Here is an 18,798-nt window from a genome sequence, read left to right as displayed (position 1 = left end):
CTCAGGAGCATCACCACAATACCCACACCTGTCACACAGAACAATACCAAGCTGTTAAAGCAGCTCCATGCAGTATTTGCCATGAAAATTCTCATTAAATCCACTGGTGCCAGCACTTGGAGCAAGGAAACAAAGAATTACTGTGCATGACCATGGCTGTACTTCAGTCATCAGCTCGTTATTTCTGCATTAATTCTCATGCCTCCAGCCTTGTATCTCCTAACAAGCATGCAGCCTGCCCAGCCACAGTCTGGCAGTCATCTCTCTGGTTCCTGTTCCTGTTCTGTAGTGCAGCAGCCCAAGAGCTTATTGGGACATTTGGGACTGTGCTTCATACCTTGAAATGCAGCAAACTCTGCCTTGCTGTGTTCAAAGGTTTTATTGCAGCCTGGCTGAGGATGCTGCACAGCCAGAGGCTCATCAAGCCCAGGATCCTGTCTCCTGGATTTGGCTGGGATTATGCTCAGGGTGGGATAACAGGAATACCACATGAAACATGAAATAAACATTTCAAATAAACATTTACATGAAATAAAAATTGCAAAGTCTGACATATTTTTTCTCGAAACACATCCTTTCAGTTGATTCCTGTGAATCCTTCAACTCTTCTGAAAGGTAAAACACTCCCAGTATTAAGACTTCAGATGCAAAAATAGCTTTACTCTTACCTGTAGTACAGTTAATTTTTGTATGTGACAGCTGTGTGCAGGCTGCAGTGGAATGTTTCACTAGGGATTAAAAAATACATCACACAAATTGGCCTGGCAGGTGAAACTAATCAACAGAATGAGTCTTGCTCAGGAATTGTCAGAGAGTGGGATGCAAATTGATACAATTGAGTAACTTTTGGACAAACTGTAACACACTAGAGACCATGAGTAGAGAGATCCAGTGTCCCATAACAATTCTTTGTTATTCCCTAATGTGATACTGATACCCTGCACCAAACCAGAGGGAAGTGCCCCTTCATCATCAGCCTTGCACCTGGCAAGCCTCTGGCATCTCTGTAGGGCATTCTTGAGATGAAAATCTATCTTGTGTGACACTGGCATGTTTGAAAAAATCACAAGATCAGAGTTAAAACTTGATTTATTGTCACTAGGCTAAAAGTCCTATTGGAAATGTTTCAGAAAACAAAAGCAGTAATGGAGTTTTTTTAACTTTTTACAATTTTTATGGTTGCTGCTTCTTGTGCAGGGAGAATTCAAAGTGTCTGAGCGATACATCACCATGAGTGACCTGACAGCTGCCTTGGAAAAGAACAGAGTGAAGGAGATGTTTGGTGCTGGAACAGCTTGCATTGTGTGTCCCATCTCTAAAATTTTATATCAGGGCAAGGTAGGGAAATGTCTTTTTTTTTTTTTTTTTTTTTTTTTTTAACCCCTTTTCTTTCTTTCTTCTGGATTTTATCACAGTTAATTGCAACTGAAAGCCAAAACCAAGGGAGATAGAAAAGGTGCACTGCCTGGAAGGGTGAATTATGTTAGAGTGTTGTTTCCCAAGTGAGTTACTGGTTGTCAGAAGGGAACTTTTGTTATCTGGGGTTTTTCCTAATAGCTGAAAATAGAAAATCTCAAGTTCTGGGAAGGTCAAAGAAAACACCAGCTCCCAGCCTGTTTGCAAATGTAGAAAAATACATTATTCTGCATATCTTTTACTCAGTATTTTTTGCTAAGGTACCTGGGAAGGGCGAGGAGAGAAAAGACTTTTACAGAGAACCAAATTTCTGAGCCACTGCCACTTCCTTCTCAGGTTCCTCTCTCGTTCACCCTCCTTGTAGGGATCCCAGCTCTGGTGGAAGAGCTCTTTCAAGGCAGTGCCCAGCTGCCTTCACCCACTGTTCAGCATGTGGGAGATTTCTCCTGCACAGCTGGAGTTCCCCAGGCATTCAGAATGTTAAGCTGATTTGGTGCTGTTTAGTCAGCACAAAGTTAGTTCAGAGGGCTGGGGGCAGTGCAGCTGCATAAAGGGTTGTGATTTGTCCACTGAACATGATAAGTACAGTAAATGTCTGTTAGGTAGTGCTTCCTGAATGAATAAAATAGAATAAATGTGTTGGTGTTAGCTGATGCTAAGATAATATGAGACATGGAGGGGCTGAGTGAGAAGTACTGTAAGTATAAGTGTTGTATTTCTGCACAATATACCTTGAAATGAAATACTGTATATTATGTTACCTCTACTGCCTGCACAATATTCTCTCAGTTTTAGACAAATCTCTTGGAAGGTTTAGATTGGCCTTTCTTGAACAGGAACAAAACAGTTTAATTTTTCACTGGCTTAGCAACACCCTTCTCTTTAAAAAAACCAACCAAAACCCCAAACTCACCACCCTTTCCTACTCATAAGGAGGGCTAGCCAGCATGATAAATATTTATTAAAACTTCTGGCAACCATAAGATACTCAAATATATGCAAAGCTATTATTACAAGTTATTCTCTTTCTCTCTCCTTCTCCCTGCCCTTTGTTCCATGCCAGCACTTGCACATCCCAACCATGGAGAATGGGCCTGAGGTAACAACCCGTTTCCTGAATAAGCTAACTGATATCCAGGTAAGGGCTTTTCTCTTCTATAACCAGGAAAAATAATAAAAGGTGAATGTTTGAAAGGAGTGGAAAATAATATTTTTGGTAGTGCTGCTGTAGATGACACTGTGTCATAGTGTAGACCCTTTGTCTGGTGTGATTATTCTGATGATTTTCTTTCCTGGAGAAAGTATGGTAGAGATGAAGTATAGTGTAATTCTGCCCTACTCATCTTGGGAGCTGGGTAAGAGTTGCAAGGTCTTACTGTTACCAGTGAAATCTAATGCTGTTGTTAGAGGTTGCTTTTGAAGGGAAGAAGACAGGATTGTGGAGCATCTTAACCACAAAAGAGTTCAGGTTAATCAATGAGGCAATTAAACACTCACTGGGCACAGCCAGCTGATCACCATTTCCATGTATCCTTGCATTCACACGGTCACTTCTCATTCTTCAAGCACTTCCCTCCTCTGTCAGGTGCTAAATTTCAAAGTCTGTTTGGAATCTGGGCTTTATCTCCATGTCTGGGCATTTCAGGAGCCATTTCAGGTGAAGTCAGTGAGCAGCAGGTGATGGCCCTTTTTATTAAAGCTGCCTGGGTTTTTTTCCTTATTTAGTGTAGTTTATGATGTGGGGGATTTGGGGATAGGAGAGGAGCTTGGCAATTTACAAAGCCCCTTTATTTAAGATCTGATAGCAGTTGCTTGGCAGTATTGCCAGGATTTCTTCAAATTGACTCTAATGGTTTCCATCCTACATTTTTGGCTCCAAGTGTTCCTAGATTTGCCACTAAAATTTGTATGTTCCTGCCAGTAATCCTGTGATCTGTGTCTTTCTCCCTTGGGACAGTGAGCAGTGGGAGACAAAGGTATCCAGCCTTTTTCCTGAGGTCCTTCTGTGCCCTCCCTGATCACAGAGTGAGGTCAGAATGGGTCAGGCTGGGCATGGCCCAGGATTGTGTCCAGGCAGTTTGGGAATATCCCCAGTGAGGGGGACTCCACACTCTCTCTGGACAATCTGTCCAGGGCTCAGTCCCTGCACAATAAACAAGTTCTTCCTCATGTTCAGGTGGAACTTCCTGGGCATCAGTTCCTGCCCATTGCCCCTTGCCTCATCACCCTGGTGTTCCACCACCAGCCAGGGCTCAGGAGGAGGCTGAAGAAGTGGATTGTTACTAAACATTCTCTTTCTGGGACCTTTTCACTTTGCTTGCCTGTTGATGTGGACCTTTTCACCTTCCAGCTGTGCCCCCAGTCTGTGTTCACGTGCCAGGAGTAAATTTGTTACTCCTGGAAAATGCTGGACTATGATGTGTATGCTTAATTCTGGGTTCTCTTCCTTCTTTAAAAAAAGGTCAGGAGATCTAGAAGACATAATCATTGAAAACCATTCTAAAAATCATTGATTTTAAAGAGATTGGTGGTTGCTTCCCCATTAAGAGTCAATCAGTGGTTGCTGGTTGTGTTTCTGCACCTTTCTATCTGTGGAGAGATGGGGTCATATCCAGAGGACAATGCTGTGACACAAAAAGTGAACTATATAATAATCTTAAAATGTCAGAGGAGAATCTTTGGTCAAGGTCTTCTATATTCTCTACCAGGAGAAAAAAACTCCAGATATCTCTGCATTATCACTGGATTATTGCTGTATCATTTGGACAATCTGAGGCTGTAATTCCAAAGAATCTTCCAGTTTTGAAGCATGAAGTGCAATAGAAATAGCAGTCAAACACAGCTTTGGTCTCTGTGCTGTTCTGCTGCCTGAACTGAATGGGGCACTGTATCCATTTCAGGTTGAGCCATGGGAATTTATAAAAAAATGGAAATTCTCAGCACCACCATGTCCTGCCTGTGAACCTGTGACCAAAGGTGCAGGCTCCATATCCACTGTTATTCCAGTTCCCTTGTGGAGAGTGCAGGCTGCTTTTGTTACTGTCATAATCTCTTCATTGCTGTTTCCAAGTCTGGTTTCATGCTGCTCTCTTGCAAGCCTGCCCTGTTCATTGGGATGTCTGTAGGTGTGAGCAGCTGCTCCGTGGAACCAGAGCTGGAGTGACAAATTAGAAACTCATGGGCAGAACGGATTCAATTTCTCATGCCAGTTGAGAGGGACAGTGGTGGTGCTGCAAAGCACATTTCCCTTCCTGTCACTGGATGGGTATCATGATTTCTAAAGGCTGACAAAGACTTCAAATTAAAGAACACACATTTGATAAATTAATGGTGTGCTTATGAATGAGTTAGTACCAGTACACTCTTCCATAGCTGCTTGAGTTAAAAGATTTAGGGATGAGGTTTTTTTCTCTGGGAATACACTCACTGAAATACCCCTCATGTTCCTGTGGGTTTGCATCCATGCTTTGAGAATAAACAAGCTTTTGCTGTGCCCTTTAAGACATGGATTAAGCTTTAACTTGGAAGGGCTGGATAGAAATAACATATATTGCTTATGCTACATGTTATTAAATACATTTAAACACTGCAGGCAGGACAGCAGAGAAGAGACATTTAATCAAAGCCCCTTTCTTTCTCTGGGCAGTGAAAACAACCAGGAAAGGACCATGTATGTGATAACTTTTACAAAGAACCACCTGGAGGTGGTGGGCAGTGGAAGAGGGATCAGATTGACTAACCTGAGATCACAAAGCCCTTGACAGAATTAAAATGGAAGCTAAATCTGCTTTTATTTGCAGAAAGAAGTGGTTTTCATTGTGGTATTGCAGCTTCATTCCCCCTTTAATTCTGGGAGCAGGTGCAACCTCTATCAAATGGCAACTCAGACTGGTCCCTGCCACGATTTCTGTATTGGAGCATTGGATGATACTGCTGCCACAAGATAACAAAATTTACAAATAACTGCAGCTGCAGAACAGGAGCAGCAGAACTAGTAATGAACAAAAGAACTAGATGTGATAATTATGAAGGGCAGTCAGAGCCTTGCCTGCTGGATTGAGGAATAAATCATGAACCCACTGAACACCATTCCTTTGTGCATCTAGCAGTGTGTTTCTTCTGCTCATCCTGATTTGGAGGTGCTGTCTTTTCCCTGCTTTAGTCACCTGTTATCTGCTGATGCAGAACCTGTATTGGAGGAACTTCCTTTTTCCACTCTGGAGAAATTAGGTGATCTTTTTTGCCTGCATAAAGCCTCTAAAATCAGTTTTCATTTCTTGGCTAGAGGTGTTTTTAAGCTCCCTGAATATAACACTCTAAGGGAAGGGACTCCCATCTGCTGCTGTCTCTCCACCTCTGAATTATTTACCTGCTTGAGCCCTGGGTGTGTTTTGGGGTCTCTCTGGAGCATTGTTTACAGGACTTCTGACAGAGCTTTAGAGCATGGAACCACTCTTGCTGTCAGAAGTGCTGCCTTGGGGCTGAATGCTCCCCTGGAAGTGGATGTGGCTGCATGCCATAGGTTGCCTTCATTTCTGCCTGGTGATCCCATTTGTTTGTGTACAGAAAGACAACTTGTTTTATTTTGGATCACAATTCTCCCTAATTGTACTCTGTGGTATTTGTGGTGGTTTTATTTCACATTCAATCAGAATGCTGTAATAAAAAGCCACCTTGACAATAAAGAGAAATAAAATGAAATGTGTTTGTTTATTGGAGCTTGAGCAAGGGCATGCTTACGAGTGAATTAGTGAGCAGGCCTCAGGGAGTAACTGCATTAAACTGATGGAAGTGAAGCAGGGCTGTTCTGTGTCATCTGTAGTGAGTATCAGCTCTGCTCCTCCCTAAACCAGCTACTGTGATATGGGTAAAGCAAGCTGTCTTTAGTCTGTGCCCAAATCACAGGCAAGTAACAGCATAAAAATAATGTACACTACTAGCAGAGCAGTGAAAATGAACATTTCTAAGGATAGACCTAAGAAGTTATCATAAACATACACTGATTTGTTTAACTTTTTTTCTTAAACTTCATTTTTTTCTTTGTTTCAGTATGGAAGAGAAGACAGTGACTGGGCAGTGCTGGTGTCATGAAGGTGGCAGAGCTCAGAGCCTCCAGACAGACCTGACATCTGAACAGTGACAAATTCTGTAGCTGCCAGTGTGTAGCATAGTCCCAGTATCAATTTGCTCCCCAGGATGATTGTTTCCACAATCTGGCAAACGTGAACACAATCATTTTGATTTCTACTGTAATCCTCTTGGTAGAAGCCTGTCTTCTTGGTAGAGGTGCTAAATGTTAGCAATAGAACTTTCCCAATGGTTTTCTTAGTGCCTCCTTATACACAGTCTGGAAACTTGTAAAATGCTCTTCAACTGCTCTTCAGTTTGGTTTGTTTACTGCCTCCACCAACAGAGGATGTTGCCTGTTGGCTGCCCACAGGGTTCTGTTGACATTATTCTGCCTTTTGCTCTGGGTTTGGGAACCAAATTTGGCCATACACTCCATCCTTTCATACTCCGCCTGTGTGTGAGACTCCTGAGTTTGCACAGCCTGAGAGGTGCCCTCCTCCTCTGCCCCCAAAGTTCTGTGAGTCAGTCCAGCCTGCAGGATGGTCCCTGTTGGCCTCTTGCCCTTCCCCCTGGGGGGATTTGCAGTGCCTGCTTGGGCAGTGCATTCCTCTCTGAGAGCCAAGTGCATCCTCCTAGATGTGATTTAAAAGGCTGTGTCAGGCTTTTAAAAATGAGATAAAAGTTCCCCTTTGGCCTGGCAGAGCTGGGCTCTGCAGACACAGTGCTGCCTTCCAGGTGAGTGTCCAGAAAAACGAGATTAGGCAGCTTTGGCTGTGAAAATGGAACCATTCTTCACAGCAACCAAACCTGTGGATTGAGAAGTTTCTTCCATCATCCACTCACATAATTCAGATCAGAAAAATGTTTTCCTTGTCCCTTTCACACACTTGCTGTATCCAGCCTCCATGGACATGGGTCCTGTAGAAGGGCCTTGCTGTTCAGGAGTAAGCAGTGTTGTCAGCAGAACATGTCTGGAAGGAGAGAGGCTTCATTCAAACCCTGCTTTCATTCTGGTTCAGCAGATAATTCATAGACTGCTGCTTTCTCACAGGCAGCCTTGATCCTTTGGAAGCAATACAGAGCATGTAGCCCACAGTTGGGGAAGTAACTTCTGCAAATGTTCACCAACGACCATGCTGTAATATTTATTAGCTTTTTCCTTCTGCACACAGCTTTGTTGAACAGCTTTAAGATACCTCTTGCCAAAAAGGATAACCATATTCTGTATCGATGTTCCAAAGTGCTACTTCAGTATAAAACTGGTGGAATTTTATTGACACTTTCCTGGAGTCCTGTAAGAAGTAAAAGTGAAACATTTCTTGTTCTAGTTTGCAGCAGAGATGCACCAGTATTAAGGGAAACATTTAGCACTTTAATTTTTTTAAGACCAACAGTATCTCTCCCATCCTTAGTAAGTCTTTTGTAGTTACTGGCATTTGTTAACATAGTTTAAAGAGGCAAAATATAATTTCTAGTGGACCATCCATGCCTTATGCAGCTGTTAAAGAGCAGCCTTATGGCTTCCTGTTCATTTTTGGTCACCTTTTGAAGGCCCCTCCTTAGCCATCACTTTGTTCAGCTCCCTCAGATGATTTTTCCTGTCTTTGACTGCAGTCCAGTCTGATCTTTAAATGAAGAACAGTTGAAGGTTCTCTCTGAAAATGTAACTACTGTTAAAAATTGATGGATAATTTTTTCTTTAGTCTACAACTGCAAGCACAAAATGTTGTTTCACTCACAGTAGCCATAGTGTTGTGACATTTGGATTTGTATCCTTTGCTGGTCTTTGTTCAGTATCTTACTATGTGTCATGAGCTGCTGGTAGTCTTTCCTTTTATTTAATTAGATGGCTGGAAATATAAACATGGGGAGTATGTCAAGGTGCAACATGGGGTAGAGAGTTTTATCAAACAAGACCAGTATTGAAATTAAAGAGTGCCTTTAACCAGAGTGTGAGGTGGAACTCTCTAAGGGTTATGTAGTGAGCAGCCATTTGTGGCTTGCTGGTACTGAGCAATCTCTTCTTTCCCTTAAGTTCATCTTTCATTTAGCAGCAAATGGAAAAGTGAAAATATCTGAGTTCAGATGCATGGCAAAGTGGTTGTGCAATACCTGAACATCTCAGCTTTGATAGAGCTGATAAATAATACCAATATCAGAAATCCCCATGAAGGCCTCAGGGTACCAGCAGCAATCTGTTCACCAGGCAGAATGAATAAGGACCAGTTAGAAAAATTACTTTACCGAAATGTAAACCTGAAAGTTGTTAAATTGTTAAATTGGTTAAGTTGTTAAATTGGTTGCAAGTCATTGAACATGAACCAGGTGGTTTCATTTGTTGTGTTTTGCACTGTTTCCTGCACTGACCAGAGAGACACCTCTGTTTTTGCTGCTAATGGAGACTCAAGATGAGGAGATTGGTGGTGGAATGACCCCCCAGAAATGAGTGGTCTTTTCTCCCAGGGGAGAATGAAAACGAGGAGTGTGTGTATGCTAATTGTTGTCTTTAACATCTTGGTTAATTGCCTTGCTCTGTCTGTGTCAGCTCAAGGCTGTGCTTGTTTCCAAGTGGAATCCAGGGAATAGGTTTTAGATTTTAAACTTTGAAACCTAAAGAAGAGAGCTGACAGGTCAGTATAGTACAGGGAATTCTTCTGATGTTGCATGCTGTCCTGCTCTGAATTCTGGCAGTGCATTTTATCCCATTGGCCAGAGGAAAGAAATAACATGTGTAAATAACAATCAGTATTTGGTATTGCATTCTCCTTGTTTTCTCTTGTAAAATTTAGGAGGGAGCTGTGGTATTCCCTGAGCTAGTAACAGATTGTAAAAGAACATCTGCACATCTTTTCTCCATGTGCCCTATTTGTTTAATTGCAACAGATTTACATAGAAAGAGTATGGTACATCATAACTAGGCAATTACCCATTCTTCATCACTCAGTTATGGTTCTGGTAATTGATCATTTAAGACATAAGATAGTGTAACATTAGGAAAATTTGAAACTGTTCAAAAAAGATCAACAAATTAATATTGTTGAGTGATATTTGCATAATTGGCTGCAATTATTTAATGTTTAATTGGGTTGATCAAATGAGATTCAGCCTTTCACATGCTTATGTTTTACAAACACTGGTACTTTAAAATGATAATAGTGAAATCTAATTTTCATATGTTCTTTCTTCTCTGCATTCTTTTGATTATTATTCTCAGTATTGAGCATGTCCTTAATTTTCAGTTTGGTTAGCATGATTCACGACCAGGAAAAAAGTCCTTCAAATAACAGAATTTTCATGAAACTGGCATTTCATCCAAGCTGTTCTGGTGCCAAGAATTATGGCTTCAGCAACTGGCATTGCTTAACCAGATTGTTAACTGCAGTGAGGGCAAATTCATTGAGAATTGGCAGGGACAGAGCCAGGTGAGGATGCTGATAAAGGTTCCTGGGGTAGATAACCTGTTCAGTCCAGAGCAGGGCAAAGCAAATGTGATTTTCTGGGGTGTAGAAGGGAAGACTGAGAGGACAAAAGCAAGGTAGTAGTGAGATCTCTCTGCCCAGCCATTGTTTACACCTGTTCAGCTCTCAAGCCAAAATCAGTCACCAGCCACTCCTCCCCTTTGTACATAACCTCTTGTTTGGGTTTGCCCAGTTCAGCATAGAGATATCATAGATCCTCTCCTGTGTGCTTGTTTTTAGTATTTAGCCTCAGGCATGAGGAATGGTAATTTGGAGAAATGTGATGTGTGAAAGTCATTTGGAGTGCAAGTTATTTGAAATGTCTGTCTTCCAGGAGGTGGACAGAAAAACAGCTGGGACTGATCTCAGAGCTGCTTAATTAGAGGAGGGACCCTCCTGAATTCAGTGTCCTCTCCAAAACAATCTGCATGATCCAGCAGGTTCCTGAGTGTGAGCTGTCAGTGCCTTGCTCTGGATAGAGCACAGAGATGGGCAGAGCTGGTGGCACAGCCTGGCACACTGCTGCTCTGCCTTGCTCTGCATGGCATCCACCCTGCTGAGGGTGAATTTCAGTGTTCTGGTGGCAGCTGGAAATGATGGCTGAGCATGCCCTGAGACAGTTGGTACCCTGCTCCTTGCTGTCTTTCTCTCCCTTCCATGCAGACTTGCACCTGTTTTTCCCCAGCCTTCTATTGCTGTCTCATACCTAAAAGGGACTATTGGAGCAAATTTGCATTCATCTTGCTTTTAGCAGTAGTGACAGTTAAAAAAAAAAAAGAAAAAAAGTCAGTTTTTCATATTCCAGGTGTTGAGGGATCAGAATTGTGCTTCACCACTGGGACATGGAATCCCTGAACAGGCTGCCACTGACTTTGTGACCCTGGACAAGTTACTAAACTCTTTCTGACTGCAGAGTAGTACTACTACCACTTGTACTACTTCTAACTCTAATCCAAAGTTTTACTTAAAAACTTGTTTCATTACATATCAAATTAAGCTTTCCAGAACAAGCTTTTTGAGCAACAAGAAATCTGCCATGTAAAGTCCAGGATTTCAAGGACTCCTTTAGAATAGGCTAACTTGGTCATGCAAGGAACAATGTTATTTAAATGAGAAATACATTCAAGGTTTGCTGCATAAACCCATAAATGTATAACAAACGTAGTTCAGAATGTAAAAATCAGCATACAGGATGATCCTGACAAGAGAACCTAATCTCAGACTGGGCTTTGCTGTTGGAAAAGTGATGCTTGAAGGAATCATGACACCTCTCTACAGGTGTGAAGTCATGAGCATGGGACTATCTTAGAGGTGCCCTGGGACACACCTCTTTATCCATCTTGACCAACAGTTTGCTGAACTGCAGTGCTTACCAGTTTGGAAATGTGAAAGACCTGTGTTTTACTGTGTTTTGTCTCTAACCTCCAGATTTGGAAAAATAACTCATAGGTCCAAAATCATTTAAGCTCAAAACTTCTTAACGGGTTATTTGTGTTTTTAGTCAAAAGAGCAGAAGAGAATACTGGCATTGCATTGGTGAAAAATACTGTTGTAGCAGTCCTGGCCATGCCTTGCTGTGAGCATGATTCTTATTAGTGGGAGTTCCTGAATATTTTCTCTGACTGTGCAAAATCTGAGTGCCATCTCTAGTAAATATATATATATATAGGCAATATATTTCCAGATATATCCCCAGCTCCATAAACAAAATAAACTTGGCCATTACCTTGAGCTAGAACAGGCACATTGGGATTTAGCAGATGAGGAGCAAAACTAAATTACAACAGTAAATAGATTTGAAATAAGATCAGTCAGTAGATTTGGAATTAAGTTTTGGAATTAGTAGGTCAGATACTAACAGAAGTCTCAATCATCCTATCAAGGCTAACCCAGATATACTAAAACACGATTTTGGGCACACCCAAATATACTAAAAGAATAATGGTAATTATATTCACCAGTAGTAACAGTATGGTTCTCTCTGAACATGAATTTATACTCTTTGCTTATGTTAAAATTTAATTTATCATATCTGATTTTTACCACCGTCCTGCATTTTCATGCCATGCTTTAAAAAAAAAAAGTCTTAAATTTCATGTTCATGGGAAGATCTTAAGGAAGATTTAAGACCTTGAGTTAAAATGTCAAAGCCTTTAAAATACCTGCTGGGTAAAGTTAAGGTAGAAGCAGGGAAGACAACTTTGTGCAAGCATTTGACTAGTGTTCCAAATAGTTTAGCAGCACTGGCCATTTTTGGTTTTTACCAAAGAGGTATGCAGGGAATAGTTGATAAAATAAAATAAATTTATTGCTTGTTTCCTAAGCGAGAGTTGGGGAAGTTTCTAAGAGCTTCTTCTCTTAACACTAACTCTGTGTGGTTCCTGATGCTGTCAGGCTTAGAGCAGTCATTTCAGGGGGAGGTAGAGGAGCTCAGAAGTGTTTCTCAGGCAGTTCTGTCTTGCAGAAACATTTTCTGTCCTTCTCCAATCAGAGTGATCCAGGTATGAACATGGAATCTTTTAAACTTTGCACCTTTTTATAAAAATTTAGTTTTTCATTTTAGGGTTCTGGTGCAGCCTTGCTGAACTGTTGTCTTACACTATCACATTGCAGTAGCTGATAGGAGGAAAGCAAACATTCTTTATATAATCACCTTCTTTGTGTATGCCAACCCCCCTGGTCACTGTGCTTTGGTCACCACTAGAATTGAGATCATTTTGGGTGAAATAACTGCACCCTGCCTGTGCTAAACTGAGTGCTGAGTGCTGGCAGCAAGGCCAGGGCAGTGAGTGGAGTCTGCTGTGTCAGGAAGAGGCATGGCAGGAGCAAGAGGGAAAATGAAAACATCCCTCAGGCCAGTGAGGCAGGAGGGCAGCAGCACATCATATCCACTCTTGCTCAGTGCACTGAGGGACCAGCACAGTTCTAGCAGGATCAGAGACTGATTAAAGTTGGGATTTAAGTTGGTGTTAATGCTCTTCACCTGCTCAAACACCTCCATCTGTGCCTACATTGTCAGCTTGGGCCCCTGTATCTTCCCTGACAGCTGCAGCACTTCCATATCCTGTAAGCAGTGGGATATTTGGTCAAAGAGCTGCTGCTCCAGACCATCTAACAGGTCCCTGGTGTGTTCCCATCATCTCTGTTAAGCCCAGTGGTGGACTGGAGCTGCAGGTAGGAGACAAACACATCATTGGCACTATTTCAGTCTCCAGAATGTTCACAGAGGGTGGGTCTGTTCCCTTTGTCTCTCGGGGAGGTGGCTTGGACTCCCCTTGGCCCCTGGGTGACAGAATGCAGGAGGTTCTTTGCCAAAATGGAGACAAGGTGCAGTTTCATCTGAAGCTGTTTACAGACAGTTTCTGTTGGAAAGCCAGAAGTCCCAACCTGCTTAAGCCTTGAGGCATTCAGAAGGGTGCAGTAGTGGTTACTGAAATTGTAGAGGGGAATTTGCAGCTTAGGGAGGGAGAAGTAAACACCTCTGAAGGGTCTCTGTTTTCTCAAAAGCTGAAAGTTAACTGGGTATTTTACAAGAATCTGAGGCATATAAAAGCAGTAAAAGACAGATGTGTGAAAAAGTACTGGATAAACTAAAGGAAACTCTACCTCATTCTTCTCTAAAGGTTTTTAGAAGCACAATTAAGAGCTCCTAATGGCATTGCTATGTAGTGACCATCTGGCATGGAAGAAGCACTGTATTTGTGTGTGCATCCTGTAAGAGCTGGCAGTAGAAACAGTCTATACTATTTGCAGTTTTCCTTCATCGAATCTGTATTCAAATGTTCTGTATTCAAATTCAGTGTTTCTGTCTCCAATAAAGGAATTTAATTGGCACCTGTTTGTGGCACGTTATGGAATCATTGGGGTTGAGTGCAGCTAAGTAAGTGTAATTATCCCAGAGATGGGAACTGCTATGAAATTAATTCTTGAAGGCTGGATTAAGAGAAAAAAAATAAATCTGGATGAAGTGTGGCATGTAAGAACAGCAAAGCAAGGCTGAGGTGGCAGACGTGCACCTACCCTGCCAAGCCTGGAGGCTGAGCCAGTTCTCTCACTCACAGTGAAAGGCTGGACACATTAAGCAGCAGAAGTACCTACCTGCTACCCATGGAGTCATGAAGGAGTTTTTAACATGCCAGGACTGGGTAGCAGTGATGGAATACAGCTCCCTTTCTCAGGGGTTGGGGGTGATGAAGGCAAGGGAGAGGATGCCAGAAAACAGCTGTAAACGTGGAGCACTTACTTCACAGGGTGTTTTTGAACAGCCATTATCCCAAAGATTTCAACCAGTGGGAAGGAAGCCTTTTGAAGATGGAAAGTACTGAAAGTGAGTGTCATTAAAATCTTGACATTTGCCATGTGTGGTGGCTATATTTACAAAAAAAACTTTCTGTATTCCCCCTTTCCAGGGAAGGGGATACTGTGATTAAAGGTAGTCCTGATCCATGCTGTGGTAAATTAGGCATCAGGGTACATTTTCCACCTGGATTGGTTCTCAGTGACTCCAGAGAAAGCTGGCGTGGGCACAGGACACTTGAAAGAAGCTGTAGATAGGTAAGTACTGAGAGTTATTAATTACAGCTAGGAGAATGAACCTAACATGTCAGAATCTGACTTTTTTCCTGTGTCTTGGCCTCTCCCCTTCATCCTTTGGGAACCTTTATTAACTGTAATTCCATCTTGTGCTCCAGCTTTCAAACCTCACCTACCCAAGCAGTAATAAGTTGAGGACTGATCATACAAGGTGCTGAGTGGGCTTCAGGGACCTTTTTTAAAAGACTTTTTGTTTTCCTCCCATTTGAAGCCTCTCAGCAGCTGGCAATAGCTCTGTCCAGTGAAGCACTTGCAGTCTCACCAGCAGCACTGGGTTGTTGGGGCTGCAGAGGGGCTCCAGTTCTGAGGGCTTTGATCCAGGATACAAACTCTTGTAAAGTTGGTGTGACCAAAAAAACTCCAAACCCAGAGTTTAATTAAAATAATACAGCGAGAGGGCAAAACAGAAAGCAAATACCTGCACAGTGTTCATGTAAAGAGGGCATGAGAAAAAAATTGGGGTTCCAGTACAGGCAGTCAGAATGAGAAATGCCCATTTGAAGAGCATATCAACAAAAGTGTTGAATTGAAGCTTTTCTTCTCCCTTTAATTTTGCTCAGTGTTTTCATATTGTGCCATCCCAGTGGTGATTTTTAACAGCTGCTGAGGAATTTCCCCCTTGGCCAAGAAGAGCAGAATTTTCTGTGGTAGTACCTTTGTTGTTCTGGATGCTTCTCCAGTGACAAACTTGTGAAAGGAGACACAGGAATGTGGGAGGTGTTCCCACTGCTCTCTCTCCCAAGGGAATGGTTTTTAATGCCCAGTAAGAGAATGTTTGTTGTGCTTCACCTGCAGGTGATACTGGATTGCATCTGTACAAATCAGGGATTTTAAACTCTGAGCTTTCAAGGAAATTGTTCTTCTGAAATTATTTCAGAATAACCTCTATTTATTAACACTTCTCATTTTGCACATGACATTCTTTCAGAAGATACAGCTGGTTTATTCAAGCTCTTAGTGGTATTTAGACAATTATCCTGAATTTTAATGGTGGTGTAAGTTAACTCCTTTTTTTTTTTTAGAATGATGTAAAGAAAAGTCATGCACAAAGAAAGGATCCTGACCAAACTGAGTATTTGTGAGATAAACAGATAATTACCTAACCCTAAAGGAGAAACACACAACAAAACACTTCACAGACTGTAAAGTGCACTCACACTTTAAATTTCAATACTACCTAAGTAATGTAATACTTTAAGTTGTCTGAGTTAACCTACATGTGTAAGTAAGACACATTTGGATATTCACAGCCTGGAAGACACAGCCCTTCAAAGCCAAAGCAGATGAAATGCTGATTTGCTGTGTGGGATCCATGGAGTGGCCCTGGGAGGATGCCCAGACCAGAGCAGCCATCCTCAGAGCACAGCAAGTGTTCATTCAGGGAGCTCCAGGCTCTGCCCACAGGCAGATGTAGGCAAAGCCCTGAGCTGGATGTGCAGCTGAAGCTGTGGCAGGTCTGGGGTTGTGTGCTCTGCAGGGCTGCTATGTCTGAGGGAGTTGGTTTTATATCTGCCCTTTATAGATGTGCAAATTAAACACCTCCTGGGAGGCTGCCCCTGCCAGGATCACCATCCCCTGTAAAGCAGCTCTGACACTCACTGGGACAGGGCTGGAAGTCATCTACTGTGCCACACCAGTCTTGTGGGGGTTCCAGCTGAGGGTTTCTCTGGGGCTGGGTTGGAGGCACTGAGACAGCAGTTCATGTTCACACTCAGGTGTTTGTTATTTCTTATCAGTGAAACAGCCTCACTGCTGGGAGTTTGGCAGCTTTTCATTAGAAGGCACAAAATGCCCAACAATCTCTTGCTCCAAGGGCTTTTCAGACTAAACTGTCCAATGAAGAGCTGACACCTAGATTATTTACCTTTTAACCCAAGAACTGATCCCACAGAGCTGCAATGGGGACTTTTCTGCCCAATTACAAAATGCCACCCAAACCCATGGAGAAGGAGGAAGAAGCAGCATGAAGAAGCAGCCCAGGATGACACCCTGTGCCCTCCACCTTGCTTCCATCCACAGCACACTAAAAATCCCAGACCCTCAATTTCTCACCCAGTGACACACCCACACTGCTCTCTAGAATCTATTGCACACTTTTGTGGGTTCTGGTCTATCTTGAAGTCTGGGAAACTTTCTCCATGGGTGAGGGTCAGAGTCAGTGCTGCCCTGGGGGTCAGGGCACCCCACAGCAGACAGAGGAATATTCCCAGTGCCCTGGGTTTGCACACAATCCTAAAACAGGCTGGGGCTTAGCTGCCCTTCAGTGACACCCACCCAGCAGAGCCTGAGCTGGTGCTGGCCCAGAAGCTGAGCTGAGCTGATTTCTGTGCTCTGAGGGTGATGAAGGGAACAGCTCCACTCCTTCCCTGCTGTCCCCCCTGTGGCACTGCTGGCTCTGTACCAGCTGCAGGGTGCCCACATCCCTGCTTGGCCACAGCAAGGAAAAATCAGGAAAAATCCCATGCCCAGGTGCCAAACACAGGAGGAGCAGGGCTGCTCTCCTCCCCACAGCAGCATTTGTCTGAAGGATCTGAAACCAGCCCCTGTGACACGTCAGGATTTATATCCCAGGTGCCAGACACTTTTATGATGGCTCTTAAACTTTAATGCACCAGACCTTGCTTAAGTCATTGCTGAATTCTGGGTTAATTATTTTTTTTTTAACCTTCCTTTAGCTCATACAAACCTGGTGAGTGAAGTCTGCAATATCTGCTTTACTGTGAAGTCCCAGGTTGGATAAGAAAGGACCTTTTGAAGATTTTGTCTCATGAGGGCATGTCTGAAAACTGACTAGAGCAGACAGTGAAAAATCTGCCCATCTATTTAGGAAACCTTGGAGCTTTAAAATTTGCAGGAAAATGTCACAGATCAGCCTGCTGTCCTGGGATCTGTTACCTCTAGGGATGGGGTTCTGACCATCCCATTGTTCTGGATCCTCCTAAGAATCACATTGCTTTTAAATGCTTAAAAACATCATACCATCCCCACCCTCCACTGCAGAATCTATCCTTGTGTCACACAAGGAACAGAAAACCTGGGGAGTTTGTCAGGTGTTCATATTCCTGCTTTAAAAGTGCACTCCCACAAATACCAGCCTGTAAGCAGAACCCAGCACAGGTACCCTTTGCTACTCCCTGCTTCTGCAGGTAGGATATTTTTCTGGCTAAGGTTAGAAAGGTTTTAAGGTTAGAAATCCTCTCCAATCCCATTTCCATGGAGGGGAAGGAGTGGGTCAGTCCCTCAGCAGTGGGGGCAGATCCCACCTGTGCTCAGTTTGCTGTAATCAGAATTTCACTTTGTTTACTTTGCTGTCAGGTGGCAGCAATCAGCACACAGGTCCCCTTGCAAAGTCATTATGTGGCTGGAGGAGCTGTGGGAGAGGTGCTTGGAGGGACCCCGGGCCCTGCTGAGAGAAATGGCATTTCCCTGGGCTCTCCTTGGTGTCTCCATCATCCAGTGCTGTCTCTGTCCTGGCTGGGAGGTGCTGGTGGCTGCTCTCAGGTGAGTCTCCAGTCCAAATCTGAGTTTCCAATCCAAATCTGAGTCTCCAATCCAAAGCTCTCCAGGTTTCTAAGGACCTCTCAGACTGTGGGTTGCAGGCTCTGTGTGTGCTGAGGTGGGAAGCCAAGAGAGCTGGTGTTGTCTGGGTTTTCCTCAGGACCAAAGAAACTCAATTTTGGGGATGTGGGCTTTGCTTGCTTTGCACACTGGAAGAATTCTGTCTGAGGAACCTTTTGGTCCCATCACATTGCTGAAATAAGGCTTCTTTTTAAAAAACAAGGTGAAGATAAAGCTTGCCTAACCTGGCTGCCTGTATTTTTGATGTCATGGAAGGAATCCATTGAAACCCCAAATGCTGCATTTTTCCCCCTGTGCAGTCTGAGTTCCTAAAGAGGCAAAGCACAATTTATAGATTTATTTTGTGACTTCAGGGAATCCAGACTGCAATCTGCCAGCCTGGGCAGAGGCTTATTGAACAATATGTGCATGAAAGCCTTGTAACTGAGACTGGTACTGTGCATATGGGCATCACCAGTCAGCACAGCTTTAGCTCAGATGGTTTGGAGAGGTAAATGCTCTTGAGTTCCTACCTTGCAATTCCTTACATCTCCTGGGGTGAATCTTAGAGCTTGATGGTTCCTCTGGGGCTCTCAGGGTCCCTTGGGACATTCCCTTCTGCTGGTATATGTGAGTGGCACAAAGGAAGACTCTTTATTCCACATCTCCTTCACATTTCCACAGCAACAAGACATCAACATCC

The 18,798-nt window shown here is 43.0% G+C and overlaps 1 protein-coding gene across 3 annotated transcripts in view; it reads left to right on the top strand.

Annotated features, from left to right (window-relative positions):
- BCAT1 (branched chain amino acid transaminase 1) overlaps window positions 1-13,778 on the top strand; it is a 55,737-nt gene extending 41,959 nt beyond the window's left edge. For all 3 annotated transcript variants that reach the window (XM_059847995.1, XM_059847994.1, XM_059847993.1), the window contains 3 exons: window positions 1,198-1,338; window positions 2,480-2,554; window positions 6,466-13,778. In XM_059847995.1, the coding sequence (XP_059703978.1) occupies window positions 1,198-1,338; window positions 2,480-2,554; window positions 6,466-6,507 (258 nt within the window). In that variant the 3' untranslated portion in view covers window positions 6,508-13,778. The remainder of the gene's footprint in view (window positions 1-1,197; window positions 1,339-2,479; window positions 2,555-6,465) is intronic.
- The last annotated feature ends 5,020 nt before the right edge of the window (window positions 13,779-18,798 follow it).

This window comes from Haemorhous mexicanus, chromosome 5, assembly GCF_027477595.1.
Source record: "Haemorhous mexicanus isolate bHaeMex1 chromosome 5, bHaeMex1.pri, whole genome shotgun sequence".
NCBI classification, from domain to species: domain Eukaryota; kingdom Metazoa; phylum Chordata; class Aves; order Passeriformes; family Fringillidae; genus Haemorhous; species Haemorhous mexicanus.
The sequence above is the reverse complement of the archived record's forward strand: the minus strand, read 5'-3'. Positions and strand labels throughout refer to the sequence as shown.